The following is a 14,914-nucleotide window of genomic DNA, read 5'->3' as shown; positions in this document are numbered from 1 at the left end:
AGGACTGGGCAGTTTGGAGGAATAGCTAAGATGAACCTAGGCCACATTCCCACCATACATTTCTTCCACTATTACTCCACTTTAAAAAGTCATGGCTTCCACCAAAGAATCCTGGGAACTGTCATATGTAAAAGGTGCTGAGAGTTGTTAAGAGACCCCAATTCCCAACACAGAGTTAGAAGTCCCCAAATGGTTTAACAGTCAATCCTTCTAGGGAATTCTGAGAATTGTAGCTTTGTGAGGGGGAATAGGGGCCTTCTAACTACTCTCAGCCCCCTTCATAAACTACGGTTCTCAGAATTCTTTGGCAGAAGCCATGACTGTTAATGTGGTGGAATAGTGGAATAAGTATATGGTGGGACTGTGGTCTTAGATTGGCTTAAAAACCTGAGTCCTGTGGTACCTTAGGACAGCCTTACACTCAAGCTAGTGCCTTCCAGGTGTGCTGGACTACAACTCCCAGCTGATTGGAATTGTACAAAACATCTGGACAGCACCAGGCTCACGAAGGCTGACTTAGACTCATATTTATTGTGGCATAGGTTTTCACGGGCCTTCCGTGGGAATATAAAGCATTATGCTCTGTTGATTGAAACAAATATTTATAAGAACTAGGGGAGGGAAGTCAAGTGAGCAGGCAAAAGGTCATAAAATGAAATTTATGCAAGCTTTTTTTACATGTTCTCCCTCCATGCGTTTGTAACTCCTTGGAGGGGGAGGGCGGGGTTGCACCTGCTGGCTTCACCTCCACTATCCATATGTTGGGGGGAAATGCCTATTAACTGGACCCTCTGGTATTATTATTACTATTGTTACTGTCACTGTTATTATTCACTAATAGGCAAAAAAACCTTGCGGTTTAAGAACATACCTATAGCCAACAGATATTTCTATCAAACTTTAAAAAGCAGGGAAATTGGACAGCTATGGTGAATCCACCAGGGGAGCAGGAGACCTGAACTCCTCTCTGAGATATTGTACTGCCCTACAAATTGGTCAAAATGCAAACACCATTTGGGTTGATCTTTCACAGTCCAATCCACTTCCTGTGTAGTTTGGAAGAATTTGGTAACAAAGGGGAGGAAAGGGAGGGGTAGGGAGGAAGGGGGAGAGGGAGGGGAGGAGATTGGGTAGGTGGGCACTGGGCACAGGGAAAGCCCCTTTCCTTTCCAAAAGGATAACATTGTGAACAGCATCATTACTTTTCAGGGTTTACCCCACCTTTTTATTCTACAGCAGGCACATGTAGTCTCCCACCCAAATTTAAACCAAAGCTGGCCCTGGCCGTATCCACACAAGATCTTTATTTCACTTTAGACAGGCATGGCTTCCCCCAAAGAATCCTGGGAAGTATAGTTTGTGAAGGATGCTAGGAGGCGCCCTGTTCTCCTCACAGAGCTACAATCACCAGAAGGGGGGCTGACTGTTAAACCACTCTGGCCACTGGAGCTCTGTCAGGGGAACAGGAATCTCCTAACAACTCTCAGCACCCTTCACAAACTATACTTCCTGGGATTCTTTGGGGAAAGCCATGTCTGTCTATGGTGAAATAAATGTCTGGTGTGGGTGTGGCCCCCTGATTAGCCAAGCCAAACAGTCTGGCTTTTAGAACACTGATGGTTCTTACTGAGCTAAATCAAAACTAAAACAATACAATTTAAATGTCTAAAAAGTATGCACTTAGGCTCTCTTCTGGATTGGGATCTGTGAGATCACAGGGGAGCACTGACAGGGCCAGAGGTGGGTATTGCACCACACTCCCACTCCTTATGCAGTTACAGTTGTATGGAGATGAACATCCCAGAGCAATTGTATTTATTTTTATTTATTTATTTATTTATTAAATTTATATACCGCCCGACTAGCAATAGCTCTCTGGGCGGTGAACATATATTTCCCCCTCAATCTCTATCCAAATAAAATAAAATAAAATAAAATGGACAATATACTTTTCTGTCTTCCTCTGTGCAGACATCTTTGTTGAACAGGTGTGTGTGTGGGTAGTGGACAAGGCAGTGACGGCAGGGTGACAAAGTAAGTCTCCAATCCTTTTTAAATAGTCAGACAAAGGGAAACATGCAGACCATTTTCTATCAAATTAACCATTAAGAAGAAATAAACCTACCCCACCTTCTGGTAGTTTCGCCCAATGAGTGCAAAGCCTCTGGGATAACTGACAAGTAAAGGAAGGAATGATTCTCTGCTATTCTTATTCTTGTTATTACTCATCCTTCACCAGTAGGTCCTTGGGCGGGTCACAACAATATAAAAAACAGTATTAAAACATTTTAAAACAAATTACACTCACAACTAGAGAGGGTCCTAAAATGTATCTCAAGTATCAAAAGCCGAGGTGGTGTGTCTTCAGCATATGATGGAAGCTGTACAGTGAAGGTGCCAGGCACGTCTCTGTGGGAGGGGAATTCCACAACTTAAGGCCACCACCTCCCAAACTTCTGAGGGTGGTGGAACTACCAAGAGGGCCCCTTCTGCTGATCTCAACACCCAAGAGGGTCTGTAGGGGAGCAGGTGGCATTTCAGATATCTGGGGACTGTGTCATTTAGGGCTTTAAACACAAGTGTGACTGCCTTGAATTGCCCTGGAAATGAGCTGACAACCCAATGCAACTTCTGTTTGGTTTGCACATCCTGCTGAGTGAACCCTTGAATGTGCAGGCTCCCAGAGAGGAGCTTGCAGGTGTGCTTTGCTCCCCCATGGTCCTTTGAGCTGCTAAGCTAATCTAAGTCAAGGTTTAGCTTAGAATGGTGTCGGAATCCAGGCTCACTGTTTAGGTCTCCCCAGACTAACCATGAGCTGTAAAGCAGGAAAGAGTTGGTGTGGTGTGGGAGCAAGGAAGGAAGAGCAAAGCGGCTGTAACTATACCTTTAGGAGCTTGTGTATATGCACCTAGCCAGGGGTGGGGAACATCTGGCTCTCCAGTTGTTGCTGACCTACAACTCCCATCAGGTCCAGCAAGCATGACCAATGGCCAGGAATGATGGGAGTTGTAGTTCTGCAAGGTTCCCCACATCAAAGGTTCCTCACACCTGTGCTAAGCCAATGTTTGTCTCAGCATGACATGTGAAGCAGATCTTCCCATCCGTTGCAAAAGTTTATCTCCGTTACAGCGCCTTTTCAGTGGTGGCATCTCAGATGGCAGGTTGAGGTGTGGCTATTTCAGAGGGCACTTGAAGCTGCAGAAAAGTAATCTTGTTTCTGCATTCATGGGGTTGTTGTTGTTTTTACCACCACCTGGCCTTCACCCAAAGGTCCCAGGATGGGTTACAACAATTTTAAAAACACAATTAAAAACAGTTAAAAACAACCTTAACATCACAGAAAATAGGGTGGGTCCTAAAAATATGCACCTGAGGTGTTGAAGGCCAGGGTAAAGAGGTGTGTCTTCAGAATTTGCCGAACGTTGTATGATGATGTTGCCAGAACCACCTTGTAGGGAGGGAGTTCCACAGCTTAGGGGCTGCCACAGAGAATGCCCTCTCCTAGCCGCCACACCCCCAAATGAAGGTGGCAGAACTACTGAGGGTGGCGAAATTACCAAAAGGGCCTCTATGCTGATCTCAACATCCAAGAGGATTTAATGTGTTAAATTGCATTGTTTTTAATTCAACTCAGCATATTACAGATGAGTATGAAGAATTCTTGTAGCAAGGCAAATATCACATGAAATATCCAAAGAGTCTAGAAACAAAAATAAAATAAAATCCTGAATTGAAGATTTGGAATAGAGAGCTCATTCATTATGTAAATAATTGCTGACTTCTGGGCCTGAGTTGCATTCTAAGGTTTAGCTGTTTGACCTGTTTATTTGACAAAAAAAAGCTTCCAGATCTTCATTTTTAAAAATTGCTTTCCTAGTTTGGAATATGATTTCAAGTACTTTGCAAATAATCTGTCTGTTGTCTGTAGACATAAAAGAGGTTTCCTGATATTTCTTGGTAAGGGGTGTGTGAGATTTTTATATAATAGGGTGTATTGGGGTTTTTTTTGTAGCGAAGCCACCTCCCAGATCGTAAAGCTGTGAAGGAGAAGTATAAAAGATTTATATAAAACAAATCATTTCAAGGATTATTTCTTGGGAAAATGTTTCAGGCATATGATGACTAAAGTGGATAGGTGGAAAAGACTTAATGAGTGCTTAATCTAATATTGGTTAACATATTGTTCCTTTGTAATTGAAAAATCTTCAAATAAAGTAGTTTTTAAAAAAACAGACAAATCGTAATGAACAAGTTTGACTTTTTTGTTGCTTCATTTTTAGGATATGACGATGTGTCAGAGACAAACTTGATATCGCACAGCATTCACTCTGCCAAACATGTGCAAGAAAATCACCCCAGACCCATTCGCAGGAAAAGAAGCGTCGGTAAGAAATGGGAAAACTGAACATACTTTCTTAAAATGTCTTCAGGCAGGGATGAAAGGACTTTGTGGCTGGCCCTGAAAAACGAGTCTTTCTGGAAAAAAAAATTAAAGGGCAAAAAAGAAAAAATGGCCTTTAAACCCAAACAGGATACACATATACCACTTTTTTTTTTTAATTTTCTGCTTTTTTCCACAAGTCATCTTCTTAGTGAGGTAACATGTCCAGAAAATTCTTTACATTCATTTCTCGTGCTGTGGCATGTTCACAGTGAAACGTGAGTTAGGAAATAAGGTGTTGTGTCGATTCATTTAAGTCATTTTTTGACTCCATGCTGGCCTTGCACTGGCATGGTCCTGAGATGATGATGATGAGTGTTCTGTGAGAGAACAGTTAATGAAATAATTGAAAACGTCTATGAACCCAGAGCACCCATCCTCAGGAGAGTCTGCTTGCTTGATCTTTGTGTGACTCATTCTTGGCTTTGCCTTCTACCAATCAGCCTCTGATTGGACAAGGGGAAGAGGAGGTACATCGACCTCTCTGTGTTGAATGTGATTGGTCTCTCCTAAAGCAAAACAAAACAAAAAGCCAAAACTACCCAACCTTAATCTGCCCATTTCATCACTGCATGAGTTGCTGTTCTGAGAATGCTGATAGAAGGAGCAGTTGTTGGACTGGAGAAAGGAAGCTGAAGAACATCTGTCCTTGCCCTGTGGATCTCTCTTTGCCAGGACCAGCAAGGCATATGGGAAGACTTCATACCTTCCCTGTGCCTCCAATAGCCAGTGTTCAAAGGGCTGGGTGATGCGAATACCATCTGCTGGGAGCAGTTCCAGTAGCGACAGCAGGTACTCTGAAAAAAATCTGACTGCCTCCCCCCCCCAGCCTTAGCCAATGTCCTAAGACCCACAGTGCATTAAAAAGCCCATCCCCCTTTTTTTCTGTCTCTATTTAGAAACTATCTGTACCTAGAAAGTCTCCACACCATTAACTAGGAGAGAGCAAGTCATATCCAAAGCCTCTTCCTCTCACCAGTAGGGGAGGTTCCTCTTCCACATCCACCACATTTGACTGGAAAAATCTAGTGGAAATTGGGCCCATTTGTATCTTGTTCCACCTAGTTTGGCTGCCAGCACATAGTAATGATCAGATTCCCCTCTGTGTATGTCAGAGATGAGGAGCCTGTGGCCCTCCAGATGTTGTTGGACTTCCCACTAGCCCCAGCCAGCATGGCTAATGGTCAGAGATAAGAGTTGGACTGGGGAAGGGCAGTGGTGAAACATCTGCTTTGCATGTACAGTAGGGCCCCGCTTTACAGTGCTTTGCTTTACAGCGATTCGCTAATACAGCTGTCTCAGTTAGACGCAATTAGACTAAAGCCCCACTCATATGGTGCTTGTTCCGCTTTTACGGCGGTTTTCGGGAATCGCGCACCTTTCTATTCAATGAGTTCCGCTTTACAGCAGTTTTCGCTTTACAGTGGGGGTCTGGAACATAACCCGCCAAATGAGTGGGGCCCTATTGTAGAAGGTCTCAGGTTCAACCCTACCATCTCCAGGTAGGGCTGGTAGAGACTCCTTGTCTGAAACCCTGGAGAGCCGCTGCCAGTCAGTGTAGACAATACTGAACTTGATGGACCAATGGTCTAACTCTGCATAAGGGAGCTTCCTATGTTCCTATACCTTAGATAGTGAATATACGTTTTATTGTTTTTAAAGATGCCTCCACTTTCTTATACTGATTTAAATCTGCTCTTGTAATTTGTACTCTGGAGTTGGTCTAGTTGTTGGCAAGCCACAGGATCTGTGTGATGCCCTTCACTGGTTCTCCCTGTTAGGTTCCCACCTGCTTGTGGCTACTGCCTTTCACTAGGCACCACCAGGGATACCACCAGTCCGGACCGTCCTTTATATGGTTTCTCACTCCGCTCTAGCACAGATCTCACTAGATCCCCCTGCTAGGCAGCACCACCAGTCACGTCCTATAACCAATACTCCCAGAGACTTTGCCTGAGTCTCTCTCTAGCTGGTTACTTTTGTGACTGCGTGCTTATGCTGTTCCCAACCCCCTTGTATCTTTATAGATAACACATACAACTCTGGGTTGCTCTGGATACTTGAATTGTTATTATTCCTCCCTTCACCGCTGCCACCATTAGATACTGTTTCTGTTCAGCCTTGGTAATTACCTTGCCCTCCCTTCTGGTATGTATATCCCCCAGCCAAGGATCAGGCCTTTGGTAAACCAAATAAGTATTTATTAAATATCAGAAATAATAAGATTAGTTTTAGAATGTTTCACAAGCGTATGGCTTCATCTATTCCTGTTTTGTACTTGACTTATTATTAATCAGAACTCCAACTCCCTCTTTCTCCACACTCCTGACCTCCACCCTCAAACACCTCTTTCTCCACACTCCCAACATCCACCCTCAAACACCTCTTTCTCCACACTCCCAACATCCACCCTCAAACACCTCTTTCTCCACACTCCCAACATCCACCCTCAAACACCTCTTTCTCCACACTCCCAACATCCACCCAGATTCAACTGTCATTCTTCCATTTATACTCCCAGCCATTCAAACGCTCAGCCAATCATCCAGCATTCTACTGCTCATGTACTCCCCCCTCCTCTTTCACTCCACTTACCATATGTCTTCTATATAAACAACACTTACCATATTTACACTATAAGCAGGAACATCACAATCTGCTCTACCCACATTGCCTAGCATTTTCCCATTTTTTAAGCTTTCAGGGGCAGAAACTGAGAATTGCAGATTGGACTTTGGCTGCTACCATCATCATCACCATAATTATGTTAGTGTAGTTACCCAGCCTTCACCTAGAGGTCCCAGGGTGGGTTAAAACAATTGAAGATACATCCTTAAAAACAATTTAAAAATAACTTAGAATCACAAAAACAGGGTGCATCCTAAAAATATACATCTCAGGTGTCAAAGGCCAGCTGTAAAGAGGTGCATCTTCAGCATTTGCCAAAAACTGAATAGTGAAATTGCATGATGCACCTCTGTGGGAAGGAAGCTCCCTGCAAGGAGAGATCTGTAATCCAAGTGGGAATCTTGAAAAGAATTCTTTCCTTTCTGATCTCTATAAATACCGCAGTTCTATATCACTTTCCTGTCTACACCTAGGTAGTTTAAAAGGGAAAGTGGTGCTATAGCACTCGGGGTCCTTCCTCATGGAATAAGTGTGAATGTTGTTCTTTACGTGTACAATTCCATCATGACTTCACTGGGTATTCCACTTCAGTCATTGCATGGGCAGTGCAGTTGGTCTATATACAGTCTGATTTCGTTATTGTGCAACAGCTTTGAGAACTAGTTGGTGTGAAAAGGTATACAAATATTGTAAAAATTATTAAATAAATTAGAGGGTAGACTTAGAACAGATTCATGCAGAAACATAGAAGGGGTTGCTTCTCTGAGGCTGTGCCAATCTTAATCTTACGAATAAAACCTTTTAGGCATGAAAAGTGAATTCTGCCTTGATTTTCAGTTGAAGAAAGTTGTGCCTCCGCTGTCAAATAATTAATGATGTGAGGAAAGCCCACAAAACTGTCACTTGTTTTTTTAATCATTTTGTCTTTAAAAGAAAAGGTCTAGTTTTCTTACAACTTTTGGTATAGAAACTGGTAGAAAGAACAGTGTGGGATGACAAATAGATGTATAACTTTAGTTGAAAGAGATTAAAATGTGTGACCAGGGAGTTTAAAATTCTGTGTAGCTGCAAACATTTATATAAAAACACAAACTCTAGAGAATCTCAACTGTTATGTTTCCTTTTTCCAAGTGTGGCTTTTTAAAAAAGCCATTTCATTTGCAGAGAACAGACTTGCAAACATGCATTCAGCATGACATAATGTAGGGGTGGGCAACTGGGAAGTTAGGGTCCAGGGTTGGACCTCCAGCTGATGTTTTGCAGACCACCAATTTGGCCACATCATAAAGGAGTGTGCATTCTTTTCTGTTGTTGCTAACAGCGTCATTCCTGCTAGCGAACCTGTCACTCAAAGAGAGAAGATAGATATGACATTTATAAAGCAGTGGGGCTGGTTGGGAGGCAGTCTTGCCACATTTAATACAAAAATACTTCTTGCTTTCCAGAGTTAAGTTCCAAAAAGACATCAAAAACAGCTCAACCATTTTGTAGCAAAAGCCAGCTCTGAACATCACCAATTGGCTAGTGTCTGGGTTGTCATCAAAATGCATCCCCCTAAATCCATGGAACAGTATTGCAACTAGTTTTTGAAAGGTTCCTTAAAAGAAAAAAACAAGAAAAAAGGAGATGATAGATTAATACTTAAACAGATATAAGGAATTAAATATATACAAAAAGCCAGGCAACTCACCGAATGCATTGGGTTAGGGCTAAGCTGATGGGCAACCCAGCAGTCAGTTTGATAGAATGTATGTCTTCATGCAAATTGCAGAGTGGAAGGAAGTCAGTTCCACGCAGCAGATGAATTCCCTGTAATTTCTTGTAAAATATTACATTAATCCTTTACCCTAATAAACCTTAACAGTAATCTGCCAGCAACAGCTAGGGTGTTAAAATTAAATGGGTACTAATTGACCTTAAACAGCAGTACTTTTATTAACATGTATTGTGATTGGTTCAACAAGCTGCTCACACAGAAAATAGCCACTGCTAGATCAGGTTTGCTATCTGAATGGAGACAATCTTTTGTCAAACTGAATGCACCAGAAGCCTGCTTTTAAAATAGGACAGAATTACTAGCAGCTAGAGCCAGTCTTACAGTCAGTTGGATCTAGGCAGCCCACTAATATAGGCAGTGCTGTTGCTGCATGAGTGTTTGTTGTTCCTGAGCCACTGTCAACTATGTGCTACTGTTCGTTTATTTATAAAAATACTTATATACTGCAACATCATTTTTGAAAACAAATCAAGGTTATATACAGTAACAAATATATATAATATGTATATTATTATTATTATTATTATTATTATTATTATTATTATTATTATTATTATTATTATTATTATTATTATTATTATTATTATCAGTTTCTATACCGCCCACAGCCAACGGCTCTCTAGGCGGTGAACAACATAAATATAAAAATACAATAAGATAAAATTACATAATAATTACCACACACATAATAACAATTCTCAAAGCTAAAAACATATTACACAATTAATTTAGTATACCAGAGTGTTATAAATATACTAAAATATATTAAAATGCCTGGGAAAAGAGGTACGTTTTAACCCGGTGCCGAAAAGAAAGCAATGTTGGCGCCAGGCGCACCTCGTCAGTGAGACTATTCCATAGTTCGGGGGCCACCACTGAGAAGGCCCTAGATCTTGTCGTCTTCCTCCGAGCCTCTCTATGAGTCGGGACCCGGAGGAGGGCCTTCGATGCTGCACGCAGTGTACGGGTAGGTTCATATCGGGAGAGGCGTTCCATCAGGTATTGCGGACCCGCGCCGTGTAAGGCTTTATAGGTCAAGACCAACACTTTGAATCTGGCCTGGAAACATACAGGCAGCCAGTGCAAACGGGCCAGAACAGGTGTTATATGTTCAGATCGTTTGGTCCTCATCAACAATCGGGCCACAGTGTTTTGCACGAGCTGCAGTTTCCGAACCGTCTTCAAAGGTAGCCCCACGTAGAGCGCATTGCAGTAGTCCAGTCTTGAGGTTACCAGAGTGTGGATAACTGAAGCGAGGTCGTCGCTGCCCAGATAGGGACGTAGCTGAGCTACCAACCGAAGTTGGTAGAACGCACTTCGTGCCACCGAGGCTACCTGGGCCTCAAGTGACAATGAAGGATCTAAAAGAACTCCCAGACTACGAACCTGCTCCTTCAGGGGGAGTGTAACCCCATCCAGGACAGGTTGAGTATCCACCATCTGATCAGAGAAACTGCTCACTAACAGCATCTCAGTCTTGTCTGGATTGAGTTTCAGTTTATTAGCTCTCATCCAGTCCATTATTGCGGCCAGGCAACGGTTCAATACATTGACAGCCTCACCTGAAGAAGATGAAAAGGAGAAATAGAGCTGCGTGTCATCAGCATACTGATGACTACGCACTCCAAAACTCCTGATGACCGCCCCCAGCGGCTTCATGTAGATGTTAAAGAGCATGGGGGACAGAACTGACCCCTGCGGGACCCCATACTGGAGAACCCAGGGTATCGAGCAATGCTCCCCAAGCACTACCTTCTGGAGCTGACCTACCAAGTAGGAGCGGAGCCACTGCCAGGCAGTACCTCCAACTCCCAACTCCATAAGTCGCTCCAGAAGGATACCATGGTCGATGGTATCAAAAGCAGCTGAGAGATCAAGGAGAATCAACAGGGTTACACTCCCCCCATCCCTCTCCCGACATAGGTCATCATACAGGGCGACCAAGGCTGTCTCAGTACCAAAACCGGGCCTGAAACCAGATTGAAATGGATCTAGATAATCGGTTTCATCCAAGAGTGTCTGGAGCTGGTTATATATATATATAAGGTAGTGATCTGACCATGACACGGGGTTGGAAGAAACAGCCCCCATTTTCAGAGCACTTCCCTCCCCTCCCGAGACAAACACAAGGTCAAGAGCATGACCGGCTACATGGGTGGGCCCTATATTACGAAGGTGCAGTTCCCAGGAAGTCATGGTTTCCATGAAATCCCGAGGGGCTCCAGTGAGGACAGTCTTGGCATGCACGTTGAAGTCCCCCAAAACCAACAGGTTGGGGAAAGCATTCGTACATCCGAGATCACCTCGAGCACCTCGGTCAGGGAGTCTGCTGTGTTGCGGGGTGGGCGGTACACAAGTAGAATCCCTAGACTGCCCTTTGGGCCCAACCTCCAGTACATGCAGTCAACAAACTTGGTCTCATGGACCAAGGACCCTCGATAGATGACTGCCACTCCCCCTCCCCGCCTACCGACCCTCGGCTGCTGTGCGTATTGGAAACCGGCTAGACACATGGCCTCAAGCGTAGGAGCTGAGGCCTCATCCAGCCAGGTCTCTGTGATGCACACCAGGTCTGCGTTCTCATCCAGGATCATATCATGGATGAGCGTTGTTTTCTGTACCACAGACCTGGCGTTACACAGCAGCAGTCAAAGGTCGGATGGAGTCCTGCGTCCCCCAGTTGTCTTCTGGTTATGGACAGGCCTGGAACAGGGGATAGATATTATGCATCTATCCCTTGTTCCCCTAAATTGGCATGGCCTGCCACCCGCGCCTTTCCAGGATCTGCTGCCTAGCCTTTTAATATCATGGCTCCCCACCCCTCCCACGGTACCCCCCTCTGGTCTGCACATGCCCCCCTTAGTATCCGCCAATCAGGCAGGCCCCCCTCCCCCCAAATTGCTATCCTGTAGGTAGAAGGCTTTTTGTTCAAAGAGACCCACTAAAACCAGGGGTCCCAAGTCTGTCTTCTCAAACCGCAGACAGCCTGCTTGGAGGCGCAGGGCAAGCCACGGCACAGTCCCCCACACAGTCGAACGAACAACAGAAGGGAGGCGGTGCTGCTTCTACTAAGAGTAGACCCACTGGCATCAGGCCAGGATCATTTGCGGTGGCTGTTCTGTGGCGAGCTCAAGTGGCTGTGCTAAGGGCGACCGCAGCGTGGAGCATCCGCCGACCTCCTCCTCCTTCTCCGGCTTGGAGAGGCCCGGCAGCGACAGCGACGAAGGTTCCCCAGATGGCGACGTCAGCGAGGGGGAAAAAAATGTTCAGTCGCCTCGAGGCCTCGCTGGCTGGCTGGGCTGGCCAGGCTGAGTAGGCTGGACGGAGAGTCCAGCGGGTCGTACAGTGGGCGCTGCAGGCTGCCAACTGCAGGCTGCCAACTGAAGGCTGCAGGCTGGTTGGAGCTCCACGGGGCTAAAAGGGGGGGCGGCGATGGCGGCGTTTCTCGGTCCCGTGAAAGTAGAACTAGTAGAACCAGCGTGAATTAAATAGAGCAAATACATGCAAACTTACTTAATTTGCATACATTAATTCAGCTTGCAGAATTTGCCATTTTTGATGCAAAATTGGAATAGCATTCACCCAGTTTTTAGTTGTTGTTGAAAGAGTTCATATAGCTCTGATCAAAGCCTTTTGTGAGTGTGTGTGGTCCCCTAGCATTGCCCTATGCAGACTGGGAAACTATCACACAGCTTGTGGACTGTTGCTGACTATGCTGCTTATCTCAGTGCACCTTCTTCCCTTTGCAGAGGAAGCAGTTCCTGCCGTCTGCAAAACACGAACTGTTATATACGAGATACCTCGGAGCCAGATCGATCCGACGTCTGCAAACTTTCTGATATGGCCCCCATGCGTGGAGGTGAAGCGCTGCACGGGCTGTTGCAACACCAGCAGTGTGAAGTGCCAGCCGTCGCGGATACACCACAGAAGTGTCAAGGTGAGGAGAGCCGGAGCGTTGGTGCAGCGGGGTGGGCCAGAGGGTGGGGTGGGCCAGAGGGCGACGTTGTCCAGCGTTTTGCATGATCCCATTCTTTGTTTTTCTTCCCTTAGCAGCCAGATGCCCTTAGCACAGCAGTTCTTCCCTTGTGGCCCATGGATCCACTAGGGGCTTTGAGGGGAAGGGTCTGTGAACCAGGTGCAAAAGAAAAATCAATTTCCAGTGCAATAAAATTGTTTGTTTGTTTGTATGTGTTTGTTTATAGGAGACCGTAGCTTTCATACTTACTTACTTTCTTACTTACTTATTTACTTACTTACTTATTCATTCATTCATTCATTCATTTATTTATTGCACTTGTATGCTGCCCCATAGCCGAAGCTCTCTGGGCAGTTTACAGCAATCAAAAACATTAAAACAAATATACAATTTAAAACACATATTTTAGAAACAATTTAAAACACAACTTTAAAATTTAAAACATTATAAAAACAATTTAAAACACATGCTAGCAGATGCCTCTCTTTCTTTTATTAAGGACTGGCACACAGCGTTAATGGCACTGATCACCTTGTTAACCATAAGCAGACACAGTTTAGAGCACTTAATGACTTTCTTACTTCTCAACATGTCCTTTGCTGTATACTTTGCTCCAAGTCCTCCAAACCATTTTTCCTTGCTGCCTCTCAAGCCTTCCATGCTATCCTTCTGTCGGCAGGCAAAGACTTTTTTATTCCGACAGGCTTTTGGACTAGAAGATGTTTAAGATAGGGCCTCATAAGGTCTGTTGTATTGTTCTATGGTCCTATTCTCAATGTTTTAAATTGTCTTAGTATCTTAAGTGTATGTTTCATGGTTTTAATGTCACGAATAGTTTAATTCTATTTTAATTGTATATTTTTGTATGTTTTTTTACCTATGTGTAGTTTTTATTTGTAAGCCGCCCTGAATTCCAGTTTTGGAAAAAGGGCGGGGTAAAAATAAAGATTAATTTGTTCATTCATTCAAACTAGTACCCAGGCTCCCTGGCGTGCTCCCTTCCTCTCTTTTTGCACATCCTGTGACTTTACTTCCTGATATGTTCCAGCCTGTGACCTTTACTCCTGCTACTTGCTCCCCGTTCGGCTCCTAAAATAGGCTCCACCCATTTTCACCTACTGCCTGGCGCTCCCTCCCAGACCTCCTCTGTGCTGGGATTTTTCTAAAATCTTAAGCATTTATATAGCACTTGCAGAACTTTCAAAATTTTTCACATTCGTGAGCATCTTGTGAACCTTGCACAGCCTTGTAAGGTAGGTCAGTATTTTTACTCCAGATGACCAGCCTAAGGCCACCTAGTGTGAGGAAGATTTGCACTGGAAGGATCCCAAGTCAAAGCTAAGTATCTCAGCTACCTCACTACACACTTATGCCACATTCACACCAGACGTTGATTCCTCTGTTATTCCACTTTAAACAGTCATGGCTTCCAAAGAATTCTGGGATCTGTATAGTTTGTGAAGGCTGAGAGTTGTTAGGAGAGCCCTATCCTGCTCACAGATCTACAATTCCCTGAGTGGTTTAACAGTCAATCCTTCTTCCCAGAGAACTCGGGGAATTGTAGCACTGTGAGGGGAATAGGGATCTCCCCCACAACCTTTTGATTAGCAAACTGATCCAATGCGGACTACATGGAAATACTGTCAGGTGGATTCACAACTGGTTGGAAAACCGTACTCAAAGAGTGGTCGTCAGTGGTTCTGCTTCGGACTGGAAGGAGGTCTCGAGTGGAGTGCCACAGGGTTCTGTCCTGGGGCCGATACTCTTCAACATTTTTATCAATGACTTAGATGATGGAGTGGAGGGAAGCCTTATGAAGTTTGCGGATGATACTAAACTGGGAGGGATAGCTAACACAATGGAAGACAGGAATAAAATCCAAAGGGACCTGGATAGACTAGAAAATTGGGCTGAAATTAATAAAATGACATTCAATAAAGACAAATGCAAGATTCTGCATTTAGGCCACAAAAACAAAATGCATGGGTAGAGGATGGGAAATACCCGGCTTAGCAGTAGTGCATGTGACAAGGACCTTGGAATTGTAGTGGACCGCAAGTTGAACATGACCCAGCAGAGTGATGCTGTGGCA

At 44.3% G+C, this 14,914-nt stretch overlaps 1 protein-coding gene across 3 annotated transcripts in view; it reads left to right on the top strand.

The window, feature by feature from the left end:
- PDGFA (platelet derived growth factor subunit A) overlaps positions 1 to 14,914 on the top strand; it is a 145,288-nt gene that overhangs the window by 68,010 nt on the left and 62,364 nt on the right. For all 3 annotated transcript variants that reach the window (XM_061599720.1, XM_061599723.1, XM_061599722.1), the window contains exons 3-4: positions 4,281 to 4,385; positions 12,596 to 12,783. In XM_061599720.1, the coding sequence (XP_061455704.1) occupies positions 4,281 to 4,385; positions 12,596 to 12,783 (293 nt within the window). The remainder of the gene's footprint in view (positions 1 to 4,280; positions 4,386 to 12,595; positions 12,784 to 14,914) is intronic.

Source organism: Rhineura floridana, chromosome 17, assembly GCF_030035675.1.
Source record: "Rhineura floridana isolate rRhiFlo1 chromosome 17, rRhiFlo1.hap2, whole genome shotgun sequence".
Lineage (NCBI taxonomy): Eukaryota > Metazoa > Chordata > Lepidosauria > Squamata > Rhineuridae > Rhineura > Rhineura floridana.
Note: the sequence above shows the minus strand (reverse complement) of the source record. Positions and strands in the feature narration are given on the sequence as shown.